The 20,642-nt window shown below is 39.4% G+C and overlaps 1 protein-coding gene across 1 annotated transcript in view; it reads right to left on the minus strand.

Moving 5' to 3' along the window:
* Positions 1-2,025: 2,025 nt before the first annotated feature.
* The window catches only part of IL7R (interleukin 7 receptor), a 28,232-nt gene continuing 9,615 nt past the window's right edge, over positions 2,026-20,642 (minus strand). Inside the window, exons 3-8 of the mRNA XM_049648187.1 lie at positions 14,422-14,579; positions 10,052-10,209; positions 8,093-8,255; positions 7,098-7,191; positions 5,913-5,988; positions 2,026-5,513 (exon numbers count right to left, since the gene is read on the minus strand). Of these exons, the coding sequence (XP_049504144.1) occupies positions 5,010-5,513; positions 5,913-5,988; positions 7,098-7,191; positions 8,093-8,255; positions 10,052-10,209; positions 14,422-14,579 (1,153 nt within the window). The 3' untranslated portion in view covers positions 2,026-5,009. The remainder of the gene's footprint in view (positions 5,514-5,912; positions 5,989-7,097; positions 7,192-8,092; positions 8,256-10,051; positions 10,210-14,421; positions 14,580-20,642) is intronic.

Below are 20,642 nucleotides of genomic sequence, written 5' to 3' on the forward strand. Positions count from 1 at the left end.
TCCTTCCAAGTACCCCCACCCCCTGAAGGCTAAATCAAAACTTCTAAGCCTGGCATGTCAAATGCTTAACCACTGGTCCCCACCAATTGTGCCACATGCCATCTCAGCCACTGCTCAGTAGACTTCGTGCCTGTGGATGGCTTCCAACGGACCACCTGCTGAATGAACCAGCAACACTCTTCATTCATTCTCTCTGTGAGATACACTGACACCCATGTTGAGACTTGGCTGCCAGCAGGCTATCCTCCAGTGCTCTCTGTACCCACCAAGTGAGACACAAACTCACCCAAGTCAGTCCTGCGTGTCCCAAACTCATTTAGGCCAGTTCAACCTGTTATTGTAATCACATTATGAAGCTGATAAAGTATGAGTATGCAAAGAAAGTCTGATGCTGATCTATAAGAACTATCTTCAATGGTTTGAAAATACTTGACAAAGGCATGTTGAAAGAATATTGCTAGGGGCACCTGGGTGGTTCAGTTGGTTAAGCATCCAACTCTTGATTTCAGCTCAGGTCATGATCTTAGGGTTCGTGTGTTCGAGCCCTGCATCAGGCTCTGTGCTGACTGTGCGGAGCCTGCTTAGGATTCTTTCTCTCTCTCTCTCTGTCTCTCAATCTCTCTCAAAAAATAAATAAACTAAAAAAAATTTTAACTGAAAAAAATTAAAAATTAAAAAAATTAAAAAAAAAGAATATTGCTACCCATATGCTTGATAACATGATGGTGCAAGATTAGGCTGAGGGATACCTTTAAAAATTTAAGCATCTACACTTAGATTTTTTTGTAGGTGTTTGAAAGTCCTTATCCATTTTAAAGAAAGCAAAACTAGACAAAGTAGTTGATGTTTTGCAGTGTGTTACCAAAGAAAGATAAGGTGAAACTATGGTCAGCAACCCACAACCCAAAGGAGAAGGTTTGGTCTTGTTACAAAAGGGTGGTGAATGGACATACAGTCAAATGTTTTTAATTAAAATAAAATGTTCCAGGCATATATGTATTATTTTTTTATACAAGTGCCCTGTGTCTGACTTTTGGGAATAACCATCAATGCCCTACTGTTCCCGACTGAGGCTGACAAGGAGACATCACCTATTGTAGCTGTAACTCCTTAAATGCCCCAGTGCTCTGTCACAGCTCCATGGCTTTGAGCGCATTGTTTCCTCTGCTAGGAAATGTCCTCTGGGCTCCTATATCTGGCACATTCCTACTTACTCTGTCTTGCCACATCAAGTGCGATTTCCTTCACATTACCTCTCCTGGTTGGTTTGTTTGTTTGTTTTCTCAGCCAGCGGCAGAATGTCCTTCCTATATTTGGGGACCACCCCAATCTATGAGGCACAGCCTCTTACTGGAGAAGATGTAAATGCCACCTATATTCTTCTCTGCTTCCCATTGCTAGGGCCCAGACACATGAGCTCGGCATAGTTCTAATCAACCACAGGCTCCAGCTCTACCTCTAAACTGGTGGCCAGTAGGTGAAGCTGCTGGACGTTGCTGCCCGCTCTGCTCTGGGGTTGGTGGTGACAATGGCGGAGGCTGTTTTCAGTTTCTGGATGTGCCAGTGGTAGAGATAAGGGGAGGCTCTGTGAACTCCATGTTCGATTCTCAGATATTCTGGGAGCACTCTAGTAGCCTTTATTAAATTCCTTTTCTGCACAAATCAGCCTAAATTTGCTTCCATTGCTTACACTGAGAATCCTGATAATGCTTTGCCTGCAAGCAGTGATACGACATTGGAACTATCCCTATGTGTCTCTGTCCCCCTGTGATGGTGAGCTGGGAACAGTACATTTCATCCCTGTAACTCCAGTGCCTAGCACAGAACAAAGTAAGGCAAGGCAGATCCTCAACAAATTGCTGTTTAATTCATTAACTTGTGAATTAATTACTTAATCGATGAGTGACGTTCCTCTGAAAATCCAAATATAAAATGACGGCAAGTGACACCAGAATGTTTTCAGTGGTTGAGGAGGTCTGTGGCCTATTCTGTCCCTATTCTTCACAGAAGACAAGCACAGGCACAGAGAGTTCCATAGCATTTAATTAAATATGAGATGGTAACACACGTTGGACAGTTGTATACTTAGCAGCTCTGCAAAATGTTTGTAATGCATATGGGAGGTACATGGTCAAATCAGAGACCTTCACTGTAGTGAATGATGGGTAGTTTTTAGAAAAACCCCAGAAAAAAACCACTGAGCTGACACAAATGCCATCTGATCTGCACCATTCCAGATGTCTTGACCACATATTCTCACCACCTTCCTGCTGGTTCCGTCTTGTAGCCTCTCCAGAAGTGCTATGGAAACACAATATGCACATCTGAAATAGCCTCTACTTGGCTTTTCTGAAGGAAATTTCCGTGGAAACTGGAATGACAGGAGAGGCAAAGGCTAGTGGAAAATCAGTCGAATAATCCAGGGGCTCCCTAGATCCAGCCAAGATTGTTTAATTGCCCAAATCAGCTGCCTGTTTCTTGGTTCTCATTTCATGCTCTACAGAACTAGAAGTTAACACCTCTGACTTATGCATTGTGTCTGAGACCAATTTTTCTTTCCTAATGAAATGCAAAAGGAGGTTGGTGGGAACAAACTTGCAATCTGACATTATACCTTGTCCTTGAGTATAAAATCAAGCATCAGCAGCAATTATGATTATAAGAGTATAATACATGGATTTTAAATCCCTCCAGTAACAGACAGACATTCACACACTAAATTCAAATAATAACCTGTGCCCCAAAATACTGAAACATGGGATTTTAGAGCAGGGGTGGCTTTGATCTGTATCAAGACTTATCTCCTTATTTCTTCAAGAGATTGTCTATTATATCAGAGGAACAAACTTATGGCTTCCAGTCCTGAATTAACATGTAAGGTTTCTGTGTTCCAATTTCCCCAGAAGTTAAAGATGACAACAACACACCTCATAGGACCTCTGTGAATAAGGTATAGGACACCCAGGTTGGCATGGGATTTCCTGTGATAACCTCCTCTTTGAGACCTAGTTCCCATTTCTACAAAAGGTAAAGAACACATGTCCACCTGGTGGAAAATGTCTTCTAGGGCTGACACACCAGGTAGGTTCTGCTTTCCCGCCACACAGATGTATATCACTTGTCTGGCATTTTCCCTGACTGTCTGCAATTGGGCACCCTGAACATGCCTCTATTATAGCACTTTGTGTTATTGGATCATTTGTTTACAAAGTTGCCACTTTTATCAGATTTTCCACCCTATGAGGGCAGGGTCCCCAACTTTATTCACCTAACCCTGTGACTGGCACATAGCAGGCTTTCCATGAATACTTGCCAAGGAAATGAAAGGGATAATGCTTAGGGAAATGCTTTGAAAATCACAAAAGCACTAACAAATCTAAGGGAATAAGAGATTATATTCATCACTACTGAATCAGAGAAAAGGATTTGGAAAGTACAATGGCCAACAGAGGAGTAAATGATCTTATTATCATTAGGCCTCAAAGCCAACAGATATGATTTTAGTCCAAAATTTAAAACCCCCTTTACAGATATCACAAAACAAAACAAACAAGAAAATTGAAAACTTAAAAACACTTAGCCCCCCAAAAACTAAAAACAGGACAAAAAGGTGTAAAATGTAAACAAAAACAACGGAAACAACCCCTTGAACAAAACAAAACCCTGAACTATGCCCTTCATTACTTCCTGTGCCTCTGCTGCTCTGTGTGGTTCTGCATCTGTCCATGGTCTGGGGGGCTGTGGGATGGGTGTTGGCAGCACTCCTCTGAGCTGAGATTTCTCAGCTGCCTTGACTTGGTTTGAGCTCATCACTAAAAATTCATCTAGACCAAGAAATGCATGTTCTTTACCTTCAAGAACATGGCCCCAGTCAGCTCACTCACTGCATGTGCTTGTAACTCTTCTCCCTGAAGCTTGTGGAAACATCCACAGGTATAAAACTCAGGACAATTTGTGGATGCATTTGGATTGGGGCAGTCTCTACACACAGAGAAGTGTTATTCCTGGCTCATTGCTCAAATGCACCTGTGTCTGGAGTTGGCAACAGGTTCTTCTATTTCAGATGGATGCAGCCGGGTGGTATTAGCAAGACAATCACGCTCTCGATAACTAACAACAGAAATCCTGGGCTTCTACTTTTTCAGAAAAACAGAATCAAATGGGATACGTGGGGAACAAACTTCAGTTTTCGTAGACATGGCTGGCCATGGTAGTTCATACATCACCTGACCCTTTCTTTCTCAGTGTTTTTAGTTTGGTGGCCATGTCGCTGTCTGGGACACTCCTGGTTTATGCTTGTTGTCCTGGAATGAGTATTTATAACTCCTCCTTTCACTTTCAAAGATGACCCAGTTTGGACAATAAATGACATAGTCACCCCATTTGTTATTAGTGGGGTTTGTCACTCAAGAATAGGATAGTCCCTAGTCAAGGAGAAGGCGCATGTTTTGGGGGAACCATGGTTAGACTCCCGACCATCAAACCCCACACTGAGGGGGGAGCAAAATGGACAAGTTACTTCATACTTCCAAGTCTCCATTCCATCATCTATTAAAAAAGAGAATAATAATAATAACGATGATAATAATTGTACCAATGCCTGGGATTACTATGAGGATGTAGGGAGACAAGCTACGTAGAGCCCACTGGTATATAGTAAGTCTTAACAATGATACCTATCATCCTTGTTCTCCTTTTCCTCTCTCTTTCCTTGCCCTCTTCCTGCCTTCCTACCCCCTCCCTTCTCTCCTCCATCCCTTCTTTCATTCTTTCCTGGTTTTTTTTTTCCTTAAATAATGGAACAATTTGGGTTGCCTGAAGCAGAGTGCTCCTGTCTCAAGCCAAATGCCCCTGGAGTGAAAAGGAGTGATCCAAGCCATGCTTCTGAATCCTGTAGATGATACGGAGGGCTTGCCTTAATTCTGTCTTCTTTGTGCTTCGAGGAAGAGTAGGCAGAGCTCAGTCATCTTTGTCAGTCATCATGGTTCCAGTCCTGGGTTTCTGAAAATTCACTGGTTTTGGTAGAAACTGGACATGGTGACATAGGCTTCTTCCTGGCTCGATCCCAAGGAAGTGAGAATGGGTTGTCCCTGGGCAGCTGGGTTCAATGTCAGGATTCCTGATTGGAAAGGAAATGGAGTGGGCCCAGGGCCATTTGTAGTTCCAGGGACAAGCAGCAGGCCCTGGTACACATGAGGCCCATTCTTGCCACCATCCCTGAAGTCTGGGGGTCTGGAAGATGGGAGCACAAGGGCCTCACACATACTGACATTCCCAGCCAGGCATCCGAGGGGCGAATCTCCTCTGAACGTTTTTGGGGTAATGACTGCATGCTCAGATGGCCAGGTGGGGCTCTGCACACCCCCTACAAGCCTCTGCTTTTCAGACTCCTCTGGTTGTGGCAGAGAAGTGTCTTGCAGAAAGCCTTCGGCTTCATCTCTAGCTTGAATGCCATCCACCTTATGAATCTGGCAGTCCAGGAAACTTTCAGGATTGAAACTCACATTCAAATTCTACACCAAAAAAAGAGAGAAGGCATTAAGAGTGCTCCAAAGAGACACACCAGCAAAGGTTCAGTTCAGGGAAAGATGTAACAAACTTTCTGACAGGGGTTTACCAGAGAATGTCAGAGAATTACCCACATGTTCTAGTTGACTCTACCACTGGATGCACTCTGACATGTCATTCTGAGGGGACTGGCCATGCCCTCCAGCCCCATGAAAGCCCAGGAGACTTCTGAGACTTGTATCTCATTTTAGTTTTCTATATCCAGGGAGCTGCAGCTAGGATCTTGCAGTTATGGGATGCACAAAAGACCAACACTTGCGGTTCAACTGTTCCCTATCCTGCAATATTATTCTTGGCTTTTGGAATGCCTCCAACATTGTGAAAGAATCACCAGAAGCACTTACCTTTTTTGGTTTCTTGCAAAGTTGTTCCAGAGTCTTCTTATGATCCGGGAGACTGGGCCACACAATAGGTTTAATTCTGAAATAAGAGGACATTGAGAAAGATGAAATGAACAGTGAGGGAGCATGCATGCACAATAGGCCTTTCCATCCATTCTGAGCCAGAAATCAGAAGAGCAGATTTCTAGTCTTGCCTCAGCCACAACTAGGCGGGTGAACTTGGACAAGTGACTTGCTTTCCCTGGACCTCAGTGTCCTATTAATTCACAGAGGGGTTGGACCAGGGGTCATTGTCAGTGATCTCTGTGAACACCTTTGGGAGAGAACCCTGGAGAAGAGGAACAGTGAGGCTTGGCAAGGGTGTGGCTATGAAACCAACATTCCCCCGGCTCTTCTACTCTTAATATAGGTGTTGTCATCCTACTCCTTCTCTTAACTGATAGCAACTCCTCTGCTCTGATTTTTGTGGAAGTGAGGAATATTTTCTAAGCCACCCAGGGAAATTAGAGTATCATGGGGCACCTCGATGGTTCAGTTGGTTGAGCATCCGACTTCAGTCAGGTCATAATCTCATGGTTTGTGAGTTGGAGCCCTGCATCAGGCTCTGTGCTGTCAGCACAGAACCTGCTTCAGATCCTCTGTCCCCCCCGTCTCTGCCCCTCACCCACTCGCTCGCTCTCTCTCTCTCTCAAAAATAAACATTAAAAAAGACAAAAAGACAAATTAAAGTATCATGAGAGCATGTGGCACTGTGCTGAAGGCATCTTCCTAGAACATTAATAACTTGATGGTATGTGTCAAAAGCATCATTTTCATAATGAAACAGACAGGGCTCTGTCATGAGGTAGAATGCAAAAGTCCCATGAATTTGTGTGCTGAAATTCAAGACTTCAAATACATTCTGTATTTTCCATGGGTACCCCCAGCTGCCCAGACATTTTGGAGGCATGGTTCCCACTATTTTAGAAGAAAAAGTTTGGGGGCAGGGTTTGCCCTATGTCTAATTTATGTATTTTCACCTCTTATGAAATTAAATGTGGAAATTCACCAGTGCCTTAGGGTGGGGAGGGATGTTGGGCACTACAATTCCTGAAATGTCTTTTCCCTTTGTAGTTTTCTCATCAATAAATAGGCTAGAGCTCCAACTGTCTGGGACCCCATGTAACCATCCTACTGATTAAAGTTCACCTTTTTTTCCATAATGCACAGGCCAAGATGACCATCAGAGACACAGAGAAGAAACTCAGAATGCTAATAGTTAGTAAAATAGGATCCATCCTCCCTGGAATGCAAGGAAAGATCTTGGTTAGTAATCATTAAACATGGAGTTGGGGAGGCTTTCAGTATGCTTTGAGTTTATTTAGTAACTCGAGACCATTTACTATTTCTTCAAAGTCGCCCTTCAGTGAACAGGATAATGTACTAACTTTACGCACAAGGAATTTTGGCTTCAGTAAGTGGCACTCACGTGAGTGACCAGGTGTAGAACATCTGTCATTTGAAATGTAAAAGTGGCCCAGCATTAAGGATAGCAGTACTCTTTCCCCAATATCTACCATCAAGAGAAGTAAACCTAGCAGGGGAATCAGGAGGGGGATGCTCTACCTCAGAGGTTCATCAACTTCCAGTCTGAGAATGGGATGTTGGTATGTCAAGAATAGTTCCCCTCATACTTCAAAGAGAAGGTATCTGTGGAGTGAGCCATGTTCTTTGGCTTTTATGGCCATTCTCACTTCCTAGACCATGTGGATACCTTTGTTATTCTGGAAAAGGAGGCATGAATGAGCAGCACTAACCTGCTCATCTTCTATCACCAAAGGTGTTCTCCTAGAGGAGCTTTTGAGAGACCAGCCATTGGGATTCCAGTCTAAATTGGTAGAGTGGAGGTAATAGGTGGGGACTTTATTCAGAATTATTATCAGCTCCCAAGAACACCTGGGTCAGTGGAATCCAGGGCAGCCTATATCATTTGATCAATGACTATGGGTTCTATTCCCACTACTTCCTTATTCTTCACAAGAGGGGCCAAGATGGCAGGTCATTCTCCAAAGACAGTGTAAACATACCCTCAGGGGAGTTCTAACATGTGGGTTCCTTTCACCTTTCTGCCTCTCATTCTTGTTCACACACCTTAACATGCAAAGCACTCTGCAGGGGACAAAGATTCTGCTGTCACTTCCCACCTGTGATCTCTGGAGTTCTGAAGTGGAAGCTTGGACTCCATTCACTCCAGAAGCCTTCAAAATAGTCATGATTAGGAATGGATCGGACTTTAATCTCATACATTGCATCAGGTTGTAGCTTTCTCTGTAGGAGTGCCAGCTTTGTACTGGATAAGTTCACATGCTAAAGAGCAAAACATGTCATTATATTTTTAGGGTCAAAAAAGACGTGTTGCCTAGATCCCCCAATCATTTCAAGTTAAGTGACTTTAGTCATGAAGCCCTTTTCTTGTTAGGAAAAGGAGATATGACATAGAGAAGAGCATGTGTGAGCTCATAAATGATGCTACCAGTGGTCAAGGAGGGCAACAGTACCATGGGTCTTTGTTTAGGTGAGCTGGACTCTTCAATACCAGGAGGATATAAATCACTCCTAGGCCCCCACCTTCCTTTCCACACTTCGATTTCTCTCTCTTTTTTTTCTCTTTTTCTCCTCTTTCACATTCCAAAGGAAAATACAAGGGAATGGTAAGGTAAGTGAGCAGGAATAATTTCTCTCTAGAAAGATTCAATTCTACATTGCAAATAGCAATATAGAGAACAACAGTCTCTTCAGCAATGTGCATTATCCTTAAGAAAAAACTATCAATTTGATGGATAAAAAGTTAATATTCCACTGTTATTTACATTTATACTTATTTGATTATTAGTTTTCATATATTTATTGCATTTACATATATCTTATTTTATGAGACATTTCCAAGTTTCTTGCTATTTTTTTCTGTTGTTACATTTGTCCTTTTCTTAATGATTTATAAGGCCTCTTTATATATGAAGGATATTAACCATCTGTCAGTTGTATGTATGGCAATTTAATCCTAATATCTAATTTGCCTTACAATTTTGATTATCATGTGTGGTGACATTTATAAGCCTTTATTTTTATATATTCATATGTATCCGTCTTTTTCTCTCTTTACTGCTTTTATGCTTAGAATATTTTTCTTCATCTCAAGATTACATAAGCATTTACCTATATTTTTTCTACCTTGTTTAGTGTTTCACTTTTACATAATTTATTTAAATCATCTTTTTATTCTATTTTTTAAGTTAGGCATTCAACTTAATTATTTCCCCAAACAGCTAACTGACTGTCCTGGTATCATTTATTCAAAATTCTTCTTTTCTTGGGGCTCTGGGCTGGCTCAGTTGGAGGAGTGTGCAACTCTTGATCTTGGGGTGATGAGTTTGAGCCCCACAATATATATATATATATATATATATTTTAATGTTTCCTTTCTCCACTATAGTTGCTTTTCCATTGGTGCAATTTTCAAATGAAGACTCAAGAGAACAGGACCAAGGTACCCTCGTTTGTGTGGTAGAAGGAGGGTAGAACTGTTTTAGGGTAGACATTACACTTATGTAAGTACTATACAGCAGCATATTGCAAACAAAGAAGGCTGATCCTGGCCTAAGAAAAGAGAACAGCATGGGTATAAATAGGCATTCTTTTCACTGTGAGAAAGATAAGCCATCATCTGGTTTTTGTCCATGTGTTACAAATAGGACAGAATTTAAGCCAGTGAGCCCAGAGGAGCCTAAAAACCTGGGACACTTTACTTTTCTCCCACCTTCTCCTCAAGATAGATTGCAGGGATGGCCAGACCATTCCAATGACAATGAGAGCTATAACAGGATGGCCCAGAGAAGATCCAGGTTTTGTGAAACCTGAATTTCTTATACTTTGGGGAACTTCTTACAGTAAAAGGTATATTTTGAACACAAAATTGCAAGGGGCCCTCCCCAGGTAAATGTACCTCTGGGATGAAAAAATTTATAACATTAAGAAGTTTTTATTTTATGATTTTATATACATATATTATAATTTTATGTATTTTATAGAAATTTACTTATTCAATATACTTATGCAGTCATCTTTATGCATTTTTAATGTATAAATGTAGTTGATCTACATACCATCCAGTCATTTTCATGTTTTTCCTGGCGATAGGCTACCTCATGCAATAATTCTTTCACATACTTCTTTTGTAAGTGAGATGTGTTAAATGTCACCAGAAAGTCATTTGCTCCCTCACGATAGATGACTCTTATGTCAAAAGGAGCCTCAGGTTTAACTGGAAAAGAAAAAGAAAGGAGGTCAGTCTATAGGGCAATCAAGAAAATAATTATACTTTTTAAAGTTCATCCATTCTGAAAATCACATTCTTTTTCTGGGTCAGTAATCAAGCAACAAATCAGAAAACATTTATTCTTCCTGGTTCAAAGCTTGACTAGACTTTTCAGCCTCCTCTGCAGTAGAATGTAGCCTTGTGAACAACGTGAGTGGAAATGTGCACCACCTCCCACCTGGCCCAGAAAGCTTACATGTGTGACCTTATGTTTGTTCCCTTTCCACCATTTGGAGTCATATGTTGAAGACAGTGGAACCACAGGATGAAAGAAGCCTGAATATTGTTTGAAAGAGCACCATGCACACATTAGAAATACCCATTTTGGCTTTTATGTGAGCAAGAAATAAACTTACGGTGTTTGAGATATCATGTTTTAGGAATTATTTGTTATAGCAGCTAGTGCTAATTCTACACTAAAACACATTCACTTTGCCTTTTGAATACTACAGAATTTGTTACTAAGTAGCCTCAAAGCAGGAGTGTTTAAACTTTGAGTCTTCATTATTCCAATAAATCGGGTTTTAAGCTGGCAGCCTTGTACCTCATCTCAGCTATATAGAAGCTGAGGGTCTGCATTCTGTCCCTAAGCTCATAATTTTTAGTGTGACTTTAGTCTGGTTGGTATTAGCTCTGAATTCCTCTCTAGTCTCTTTCTTCTGTCTGCCTGCTGAGCAAACTTACTCTTAGGCTCACAGGCACCATATATGAAATGCTGTTGGAGGGAAATAGGTTTTATTTCAGGCAGAACCTACCCTGAGAAAGGTACTGAATTCTTTGAAAAGCATGCATGTCAAGCAGCCTCCCCATCATTGACCAGGGGCTTTCCTGTCTTGGGTTCTTAGCTGCTCTATCACCAAAGCCTGGGACGTTTGTTTTCTAAAGATGGGGCAGCCACTTTTTTGCATGGCTGGTCTCAGAGAATGAGAGCACATAGACTAAAATCTAATCTAAATCTATTGTTAATGAGAGAGTATGTGTTCATTAAACTCTTACCCTCTAGACTGAGCTGAATTCTAGGCTCTCTGCGCTGGGCTTTATGGCAGACTTGTTGACCCAGTAAAGTGAACTTATGTAATGGAGTTTGGCTCACTTACTGTAGTCACTTGCTCATAGTGGTGACCACCTAAGTTTCTCCTGCATTGCCCCAGAGATCCTGAAAAAGAGGAAATGTCTCCTTCTTTGCCCTTGGATGTCTTGTAAAAGAGGAAGTTTATCCTTCTTTATTTTTAGATTCACTATAGAAAGGGGAGATGCCCTGGGGGAACAGGAGGAAAGGGTGGTGAGTGTAGAGAAACAGACCAACAGAGAACCCCTGCCAAGCCAGTTCCTACTCTTCATTCAAGGGAATAATTAAGATTCACATTTTCAGGGGCGCCTGGGTGGCGCAGTCGGTTAAGCGTCCGACTTCAGCCAGGTCACGATCTCGCGGTCCGTGAGTTCGAGCCCCGCGTCAGGCTCTGGGCTGATGGCTCAGAGCCTGGAGCCTGTTTCCGATTCTGTGTCTCCCTCTCTCTCTGCCCCTCCCCCGTTCATGCTCTGTCTCTCTCTGTCCCAAAAATAAATAAAAAACGTTGAAAAAAAAATTAAAAAAAAAAAAATAGATTCACATTTTCAGTGAAACCTCTGATGCTAAATTCCTTGCCTCATCCCCATCTCTCAAGGTCTCATAATAATGGAAGAATTAAGGAAAGAACAGACTGATATTGATTATACACCTACTAAGCACTTATGCCAGCTTCCACCAATAATCTCTATCATCACTACATTGATGAAGAAACTGAGTCTCAGAGAGGTTAATTAACTTAAGTTCAGGTTCCTATAAAATAGTTTGATATGATTTAAATCCAATTCTGTCTGATTCTGAAGCTCACTCTTCTTCATTTAGCTTTTCTTTCTGTACTCCATTATCTCACTCTGGCTTGTCCAGGTGTCTTCCAAATAGTGCTGTCTCTGGTTCAAAGAGTGTCTCTGAGCACATCAGAAAAAGTTGCTCATTACTCAAGCAACATTTTTATAGCTTAGTTTATTCTGTGAGCAAACTAAACAATTACACAGACTCACTCTACCAAGACAAATGGGAAGGCAGGAAGCTGACCCTCTAGCTTTATCAGAGGGCCCATATCTAAAGAAGGGGGAGTGAGGGGCAGGTGGTTGCAGGGTAGCTCTGGTCTAGGGCTCAATCAGGAACTTCCAATTTAAATTCAATTAAATGACAGTTCTGCTAATCAAATGTCACCTTAGGAACCAGAAGAAGGTGCTGCTGAGTGACATACCTCCATTACCTCTCATCTGGTTGCTTAAGGGTGCTTTTCAAAGCCTGAAGGGGCTCACCACACCCAGTTCACAAGGGCCCAGACTACCAGCTGTGAGCACAACTACCTTTCTCCCTTGGCCTCTCAGATGTGGCTTGGTAGGTTTGCTTCTGCTGAGATCTAGAAAATAGGCTTCTGAGAGCACTGGATATGTGAGATCTGGGGATTCAGATCAGCAGGGTGCTACCTGGAGTCTTGAGTAGTCACATGCTCACTCTGTAAAATGCCATGATGCTGTCAGAGGACTGAGAATCTCTGTCTTCCCTACCTGATTTTAGAGTAGTGAATATAGATTTGCACCCCCAATGTAAACATTTAGATATGGTGCTCTTGTGCAGTGCACAAACTGACCATCCATCCATAACAGCCTAGTCTCCAAATGACCAAAACCTACTTTGCTTGTGTCCTATATTCAGAATTACCTTGCAGTTACATTGGTTGTGGCCTATGTTGCTGTGTGTTCAATATGCACAAACCATTTGTCTAATGTCTCTTTTTCACTATCTGAACTTTTATAGGGTAATTATTCATACATGGAACTTTTGTTTTCATTCTTTATTTTACCAACTTAGTGAGGCAAAGCTGAGACTAGATTCAAAGTTTCTCACCTCTTTATTGTCTCTAATGAGTATTATTCTTTTACCTTTAATTTTCTTTTGGGATGGTGAAGAAGGGGTTGAAAATAGGGAGAGAGAGTGAGCCATAGTACTTAAAACCAGCAAAAGAATGAATGTACCTCTTCTATCACTTTGACCAGTTTCCCTCCTACATATATTATTTCATTTGTAAATCTCCATAGGTAAAATAAACACATGTAGTCATTATTCCATTGCACTAATGCGTCATAATTGGCTTAGACATTCTCCTATATCAGAGTCTGTCTGAGGTTTTGAATGTAACTTTATTCACCCTAGGGTTATAATCTGTAAGTAATAGAAAAGAAAATTTCTTGGGTCTATATTCTCAATCTTTCTGATTATTTTGATTTACTTGCCTGGCAACTAAATGATGAATTGGTAATTAATATTGACTTATAGTCAGATAATTGAATGGATTTACTGATTCATATTACTATGTATATGAATATTATATAGAGCAAAAGGAAACATGTAGGTGAATTTACCAATTTCGATTATAATTTTGTTTGAAATATTTTTTGACAAAATGTAATATGAATATTCTAGGCCAAATATTAATTGATATTAACTTTTCAAAATAACTTGATAATTTAACTAAACATACTCTGAATATGGTGGATATATGGGAAGAAGAATACAAGGAATTCAGGAGAAGGAAAGATGAAGAGGGAAAGGGCATCAGAGGTCCAGCTCTAGTGACTTCATGTAGAACTCTTCCTGCAATCTGTAGGTGCCAATCACTATCTTTCATGGCTGAGTTGGAAGACCCTCAAAATTCTTTTTAAAAAACTTTTAAAAAATGTTTATTTATTTTTGAGAGAGAGATAGAGTGTGAGCAGAGAAGGGGCAGAGAGAAAGGGAGACACAGAATCAGAAGCAGGCTCCAGGCTCCGAGCTGTCAGCACAGAGCCCAATGCAGGGCTCAAACTCACAAACTTTGAGATCATGACCCTAGCCAAAGTCGCACACTTAACCCACTGAGCCACCCAGGCATCCCCCTCAGAATTCTCTCATATTAAGAATTAGTGTCACATGCTTCAAAACTTCCAGGTCTTAAAAAAATTCCTTCCATTAAGGACTTTGCTATTCTCTATTGCAAAGAGCTTTCATGATTTGTCTACTTTTAACATGCAGAAAGTCCAGACACAATCAGTGTCTTCATATATGTCCAAACGGCAAGCCTACTCTTGTAAGATACAACTTACCTATCTTGACTATGTTCATTTTCCTGCAAGTTATCTTTTTTCCTTTAAGCTTCACACATATTTCGCTGTCTCCAATCAGTAAGAATTTCTTTGTCCTGATGAAATACATCTCTTGCATTTTATTAAAAGTCAGGCATTTCACATCCAAAAGAGCCCCACTGTAGAAACAAAAAAGGAATCTATCTTAATTCAAGTAAGAGTTTCTGTATACAATGGAATAGCACTACATGTACATTTCAGTTTTGTGACTTCAACTCTGTCCACTGGTATGTGGATGTATAGGTGCTTGTGTATGTGTGTATGTGTGTATGTGTGTGTGTGTGTGTGTGTGTGAGAGAGAGAGAGAGAGAGAGAGAGAGAGAAATTAAATAATGTGGCTTCTTGGTACCATCACAATGGTATAATGATGATATACTCTGGCGTTACATGCAACTGAATATGAAACTGTCAAAGCCTGTTCATGAAAAACCTGGAAAATTCCTATTTTTAAATAATTGATCATTGAAAAACAAAAATGTTTTGTAGGTGGTTAGATAATTGCTTTTTTTGATGTTCTGCAGAAATAAATTCAGGAAATAAAGGCTGTAAAGGAACATTGACCAAAACAAAGTTAAAGGAAATGATACAATAGTCTAGAGGATTATATACATAAAACCATATACACTTAATGAGTAATTTGGGGACTTTCAAAGGTAATTTTGACTGTGCTCCACTTTTACCTCATCAACAAACTTTAAAATCAACCCTTATTCCCATGTTCCCTTTCCTCTTCCCAACTAAGATCAGTCTTTCAATAAACTGAGGAAGAGAGATTGTTGCTTATTGTACAACTAACATCAAAAGCTTCACATTGCACTTTTTTCAATAAAAAGTATAACTATTAGGTCCAGTAATAGCAGAACAACTTGTATCATACTAACCTTCCAATATATAACTATTATCAACCTTGGACAAGATATTTTTGAAAATCCTTTTTAAAAGTTTTAAAGAGTAATCAAAAGTATGCAGAAATTACAGGGAATTTTTAAAAAATGTTAACTTATTTAATTTGAGAGAGAGATAGAGAGTGAGCAGGGGAGGGGCAGAGAGAGATGGAGACAGAGAATCCCAAGCAGGCTCCATGCTGTCAGTGTGGAGTCCAGTGTGGGGCTTCAACCCATGAACTGTTAGATGATGACCTGAGCCCAAATCAAGAGTTGGAGTCTTCACCAACTGAGCCACCCATGCACTCTGAGAGGGAATTTTATCCTTTATAAAAGGGTAGATGAGCTCCTTGTTCCTGCTTTTTCTTTTTCTTTGTTTGATAGCATTCCTCAGGTCACACTGTGACAGGCATCTAGAATCTAACAAAAAGCCACAGTTTTATTGTCTTGAGAAGTTAGAGGACTTCCTGTGTGGATGGATATTTTTAATGGGGAAAGGCCTAGAAATGAGGAAGCTATGGAGAGATCTGCATATAACCTCTGCTCATATCATTATATGTCACTTTAATTGTCAGGTATGAAGGAAACTCTAAGGAAACCATGGGAAAGGAATAGCTAGATGACACTAGAAATAACTGAGCTGAGATTTTAGGTATTATCTCAAAAGAAAAGAGAATTTAAAGATTAATCCAGTCAAGTTAACTAACAGAGTTCAAATCAACAGTTGGCAGAGTAAGTTAACAGAATCCAGAAAACTTGTTGTCAATAATGTCTTTTCTATAGTCAAAAGCTACTACAAATGACTTAAGAAAAGAAAAATGAGACCCATAGTAAAGACAAAAAACAGTCAATGGAAACTGACCCTAATGTGACCAGATTTTAGAATTAGCAGAAAAAGACCTTAAAGCAGCTTTTGTAAATATGTTTAAGGGCTGAAAAAAGGATATGGTCATAATGATTGAATAGATACATAATGTTAGTGGTGAAATGGAAACTATAAAAGAAAACAAAATGAAAATGCTATAACTGACAAGTAAATCTAAAATCTTTAAAAATGTACTGAGTGTATTGGAAGGACTTAATAACAGATTGAAGATGGCAGAAGAAAGGGTTGTTGAACTTGAAGATAGATCAATAGAAATATTCAGTCTGAAAAAACAAAATCTCAGTGACCTGTAGGATGATATCAAGACTATTAATAGAAGAACACTTCCTCAACCTGAAACAGGAAATTTAGGAAGAGTCTACAATTAACATCATACTTAATGGTGAAATTTTGAACATTTTCCCCTAAGATACAGACAAAACAGGAATATGCACTTTCACCATTTTTACTCAACAATTTACTGGAGGTTCTAGGCAGTGTGTAAAACAGGACAAACAAGCAAACAAAAACATATCCAGGTTGTAAAGGAAGAGAAAAAAAGCCTTTCTTTATTAGTGGACAACATTATATAGACTCTCCAACAAAACTACAGGAACTAGTAAGTTGAATTCATCAAAGTAAGAATATAAAGGACAATTATATTTCTACAGACTAGTATCAAACAATTAGAAAATAAATTTTAAAACCAACAGCTCCATTTATGACACCAATGAAAACATAAAATGCTTAGAGATAAAATTAATAAAGGATGTTCAAGGCCTTTGAAATAGAAATTATAAAACATTCCTCAGAGCTATTAAAGGAGATCTAAATAAATGAAGACATACATTCATGGATTAGCAAATTTAGTAGTAAGAATGTGGGAATATCCCCTAACTTGGTATATGTAATATTAATCAAAATCTCAGCAGGAATTAAAAAAAAAATTGACAAGCTGATTCTAAAATTTATGTGGAAATACAAAAAACTCAGAAAAGCCAAAATCACACTGAAAAAGTAGAACAAATATGTAAGATTCAGAGCAGTTGGTTTCAAATTTACTATAAAGCTATGATAATTGGGCAGTCTTAGCACTGGTGTAAGAATAAATAAAAGGATCAATAGAAAGTATAAAGAGTTCAGAAATAGGCTCACACATAGAAGGTTAACTGATTTTCAATACAAGTACTCTATCAATTCAATGGGAAATAGAAAATCATTTCAGCAAATTGTCCTGGAACAAGTAAACAAATGTAGGGAAAATATGACCCTTAATCTCATGCAAAATTAATTAGATATGGATTATAGACCTAAATGTAAAGGCTCAAACTACAAAATATCTAGAAGAAAACATAAGAAAATATGTTTTTGACTTTACGAGGGGACAAAGGGAGTAATGACACACAAAACATTGAAACATAAAAGAGGGGAAAAAAAAGCGTGCCTGGGTGGCTCAGTGGGTTAAGCGTTGTACTCTCGGTTTTGGCTCAGGTCATGATCTCATGGTTCTTGGGTTTGAGCGCTGGGTGGGGCTCTTTACTTGCTTTTGGCTCAGGTCATGCTCTCACAGTTCTTGGGTTTGAGGCTGGGTGGGGCTCTTTACTAACAGCCTGCTTGGGATTCTTTCTCTCCCTCTCTCTCTGCCCCTCCCATGCTTGTCCACAGACATAAGTTCATGCACACACACGCATGTGCTCTCCTTCTCTCTGTCTCTCTCATTCTCTCTCAATAAAAAAACAAACAAACAAACAAACTTAAGGGACACCTGAGTGGCTCAGTGGGTTAAGCCTCGGACTTCAGCTCAGGTCATGACCTCACAGTTCATGAGTTTGAGCCCCAAGTCAGACTTCTGTACTGAAAGCTTGAAGCCTTGAGTCTGCTTCAGATTTCTGTGTCTTCCTCTCTCTCTTTGCCCTTCCCCAGCTCACATTTTCTCTATCAAAAATAAATAAACTTAAAAAAAATCTGCTGCTGCACCTTTACAAGAAAAAAAAGACATTGGACTTTCATCAAAATGAAAACTTTCTGCCTATTAAAGTACACCTTAAGAAAATGAAATGGCAAGCTACACACTGGCAGAAAATAGTTGTAATGAAGATATCCGACAAAGGAATTGTATCCAGAACATATAAAGAATTCATACTCATCAACAATAAAAGGATAAATAATTGGGTGAAAAGGACAAAAGGCTTTAACAGGCACTTGCTACAAGAAGACATGCAAATGGCCAGCAAGTATGCAAAATGATGGTCGACATGATTTTTTACTTGGAATACATAAATAAAAATCACAAGGTACTATTTCAAAGCCAAATGTTGGAGATGACTTTAGCTCTCACACTCTGTTGGTGGGAGAGTAGAATGGTATAACCACTTTGGAAAACTGCTGGATAGTTTCTTACAGTTAAATACACACCGAGCCTATGATATAGTAATTCCACATTGAGGTTTTTACTGCAGAGAAATGAACAAACTAATTTGTACAAAAATTTTAACAGCGACTTAAAAATTAATAGTCTCAAATTTGGAAAGAAAAAAACCTCGAATATCCATGTAAAGGAGAAAGGATTACAAATTTGTGATATATTCATTCAGTGGAATGAAAACTCAGCAATTGAAAAGATGAGATCTGAAACATGCATCAATGTGGATAAATCTCAAAAAGAAAAGAGTAAACAGTGTGTTACTTCACTTATAAGAAGTATTGGAAACTGGCAAACCCAAAGGGTGATGGATTATTCACAGGGGATGGGTGGCTAGAAGGGGACAGAAGGGTAAAAGAAATGTTTTGTATGAAAGAAAGAATGAAAAGTATGTACACCTATTGCAACAATAATTAAACAATGCAAAATAAAAATAAAAGTACTCATTTCTCTTTCTTTTCCAATCGTCAATTTAATTTCCGTCTCCTGTGATAAACATGATTACCAATTTGTTTTCCTATATGCTCTTCCAGCCAAATAGTCCTGAAAAGAGGGATAGCTGGCTCAAATTGGAAGTGGGGATTGTAGCAAGAAAAAAAAAAAAGAAAAAAAAAAAGAAAATGAGTTTGCTTACATGAAAAGAATTCTTTTCATTAACCAGATATTTTTAAAAATATCACAGGGAATATATTCTAAAAATGTCCTTTGCTACCTACGGTACAGAATGTGTTGGTTTTCTTTGGTAAATTAGATGTGCGTACACTTTCCTCAACATGTGCTCAAGTGAGCCCTTTCCAGGATTGTTGCTGGATTCTGAGCAGAAAGAACTTGTCTGTGTGGCTTGAGGTGAGGTGGGTGTGGGGTTAAAATCTGAGGAGGATGGCTCGGCTGTAGGTGCACATCTCCCTGTTCTAGGCTGCTGTGGTCTTTGAGTGACTACTTACATTCCTGTATTCAAACAAAGACAGAGATGGGTCAAGAAATTTTAAGTTTATTAATTGGCTAAATATATTTACTATTTGTGGAACATCCCTTAAAATTGCCACCTTCCCCCAATTATAGTTTTTTTGTTAACTGTTAATCTTTCAGGGTATGCAGCTGTGTGGCTTTAAATGTGTGTGTGTGTGTGTGTGTGTGTGTGTGTGTGTGCATGTGAGTGTGTTGGAGTTTCTAGTGAGTGTGTCCCTCATTGGGCTAACTGGGTTTTCCCCCTTGGAGTAGAGTAAATATTAAAAGCAAATTTTTAAGTTGGGCCAGATGGATACCAGGGAACAAACTTGGGAGGAATGTCATATGGACAGTTCTGAAGATAGCCTACATTTCATAATTTGATAAAGATAGAGGGGGAGAATTAGAGCATGATCCCATTTCTGAATTTTGGTAAACATATGATGTGGAGAAATTAGAAAGGCAATGCCTTTTAGTTCAGTCAATGAGTTTGCAATATATTTTTAAGTGAAGCATAGTACAATATTCAATTATAAATCCTTAACAGGTAGCAAGTTTTTCGTCTTGTTAGAAGTTTAAAAAGAACCTAAAATGGCATTCTTGGTTTTTTCCCACTTTTTGGAAAATAAGATAAATGAGCAAAAAAAAAGTAAATAAAGGATCACCCTTTGGCTGACTTTTGAGCTTGGGCATCCTTTTAAGGGGTCTGAATTCCAGGATGTGGAATTCCCCTCCTATGTGGAGGGGAAGCCATGTTTGTTGCTAAGAAGAACCTATGGCCTGGAATAGACAATCTTCTTTGTGCCAATGACACTGGCTTCAGGCAAATGGAAGAAACTTAGTGTATTCCCCATGAGTTCAACTCAATTCAATGTAATTCATTTCAACTCACTTACCTAATTTGAAACAATTTCCTTGGTTGCTAAATATGTATTGTTAAGGTTAGACGTATTCTAGAATGACACTGTCCAACACAATAACCACCTCCCAATATGTGGTTATTGAACACTTGAAATATCACATGTGATGTGCTCTAACTATAAAATATACAACAGATTTTGAA

Source organism: Panthera uncia (assembly GCF_023721935.1).
Source record: "Panthera uncia isolate 11264 chromosome A1 unlocalized genomic scaffold, Puncia_PCG_1.0 HiC_scaffold_17, whole genome shotgun sequence".
NCBI classification, from domain to species: domain Eukaryota; kingdom Metazoa; phylum Chordata; class Mammalia; order Carnivora; family Felidae; genus Panthera; species Panthera uncia.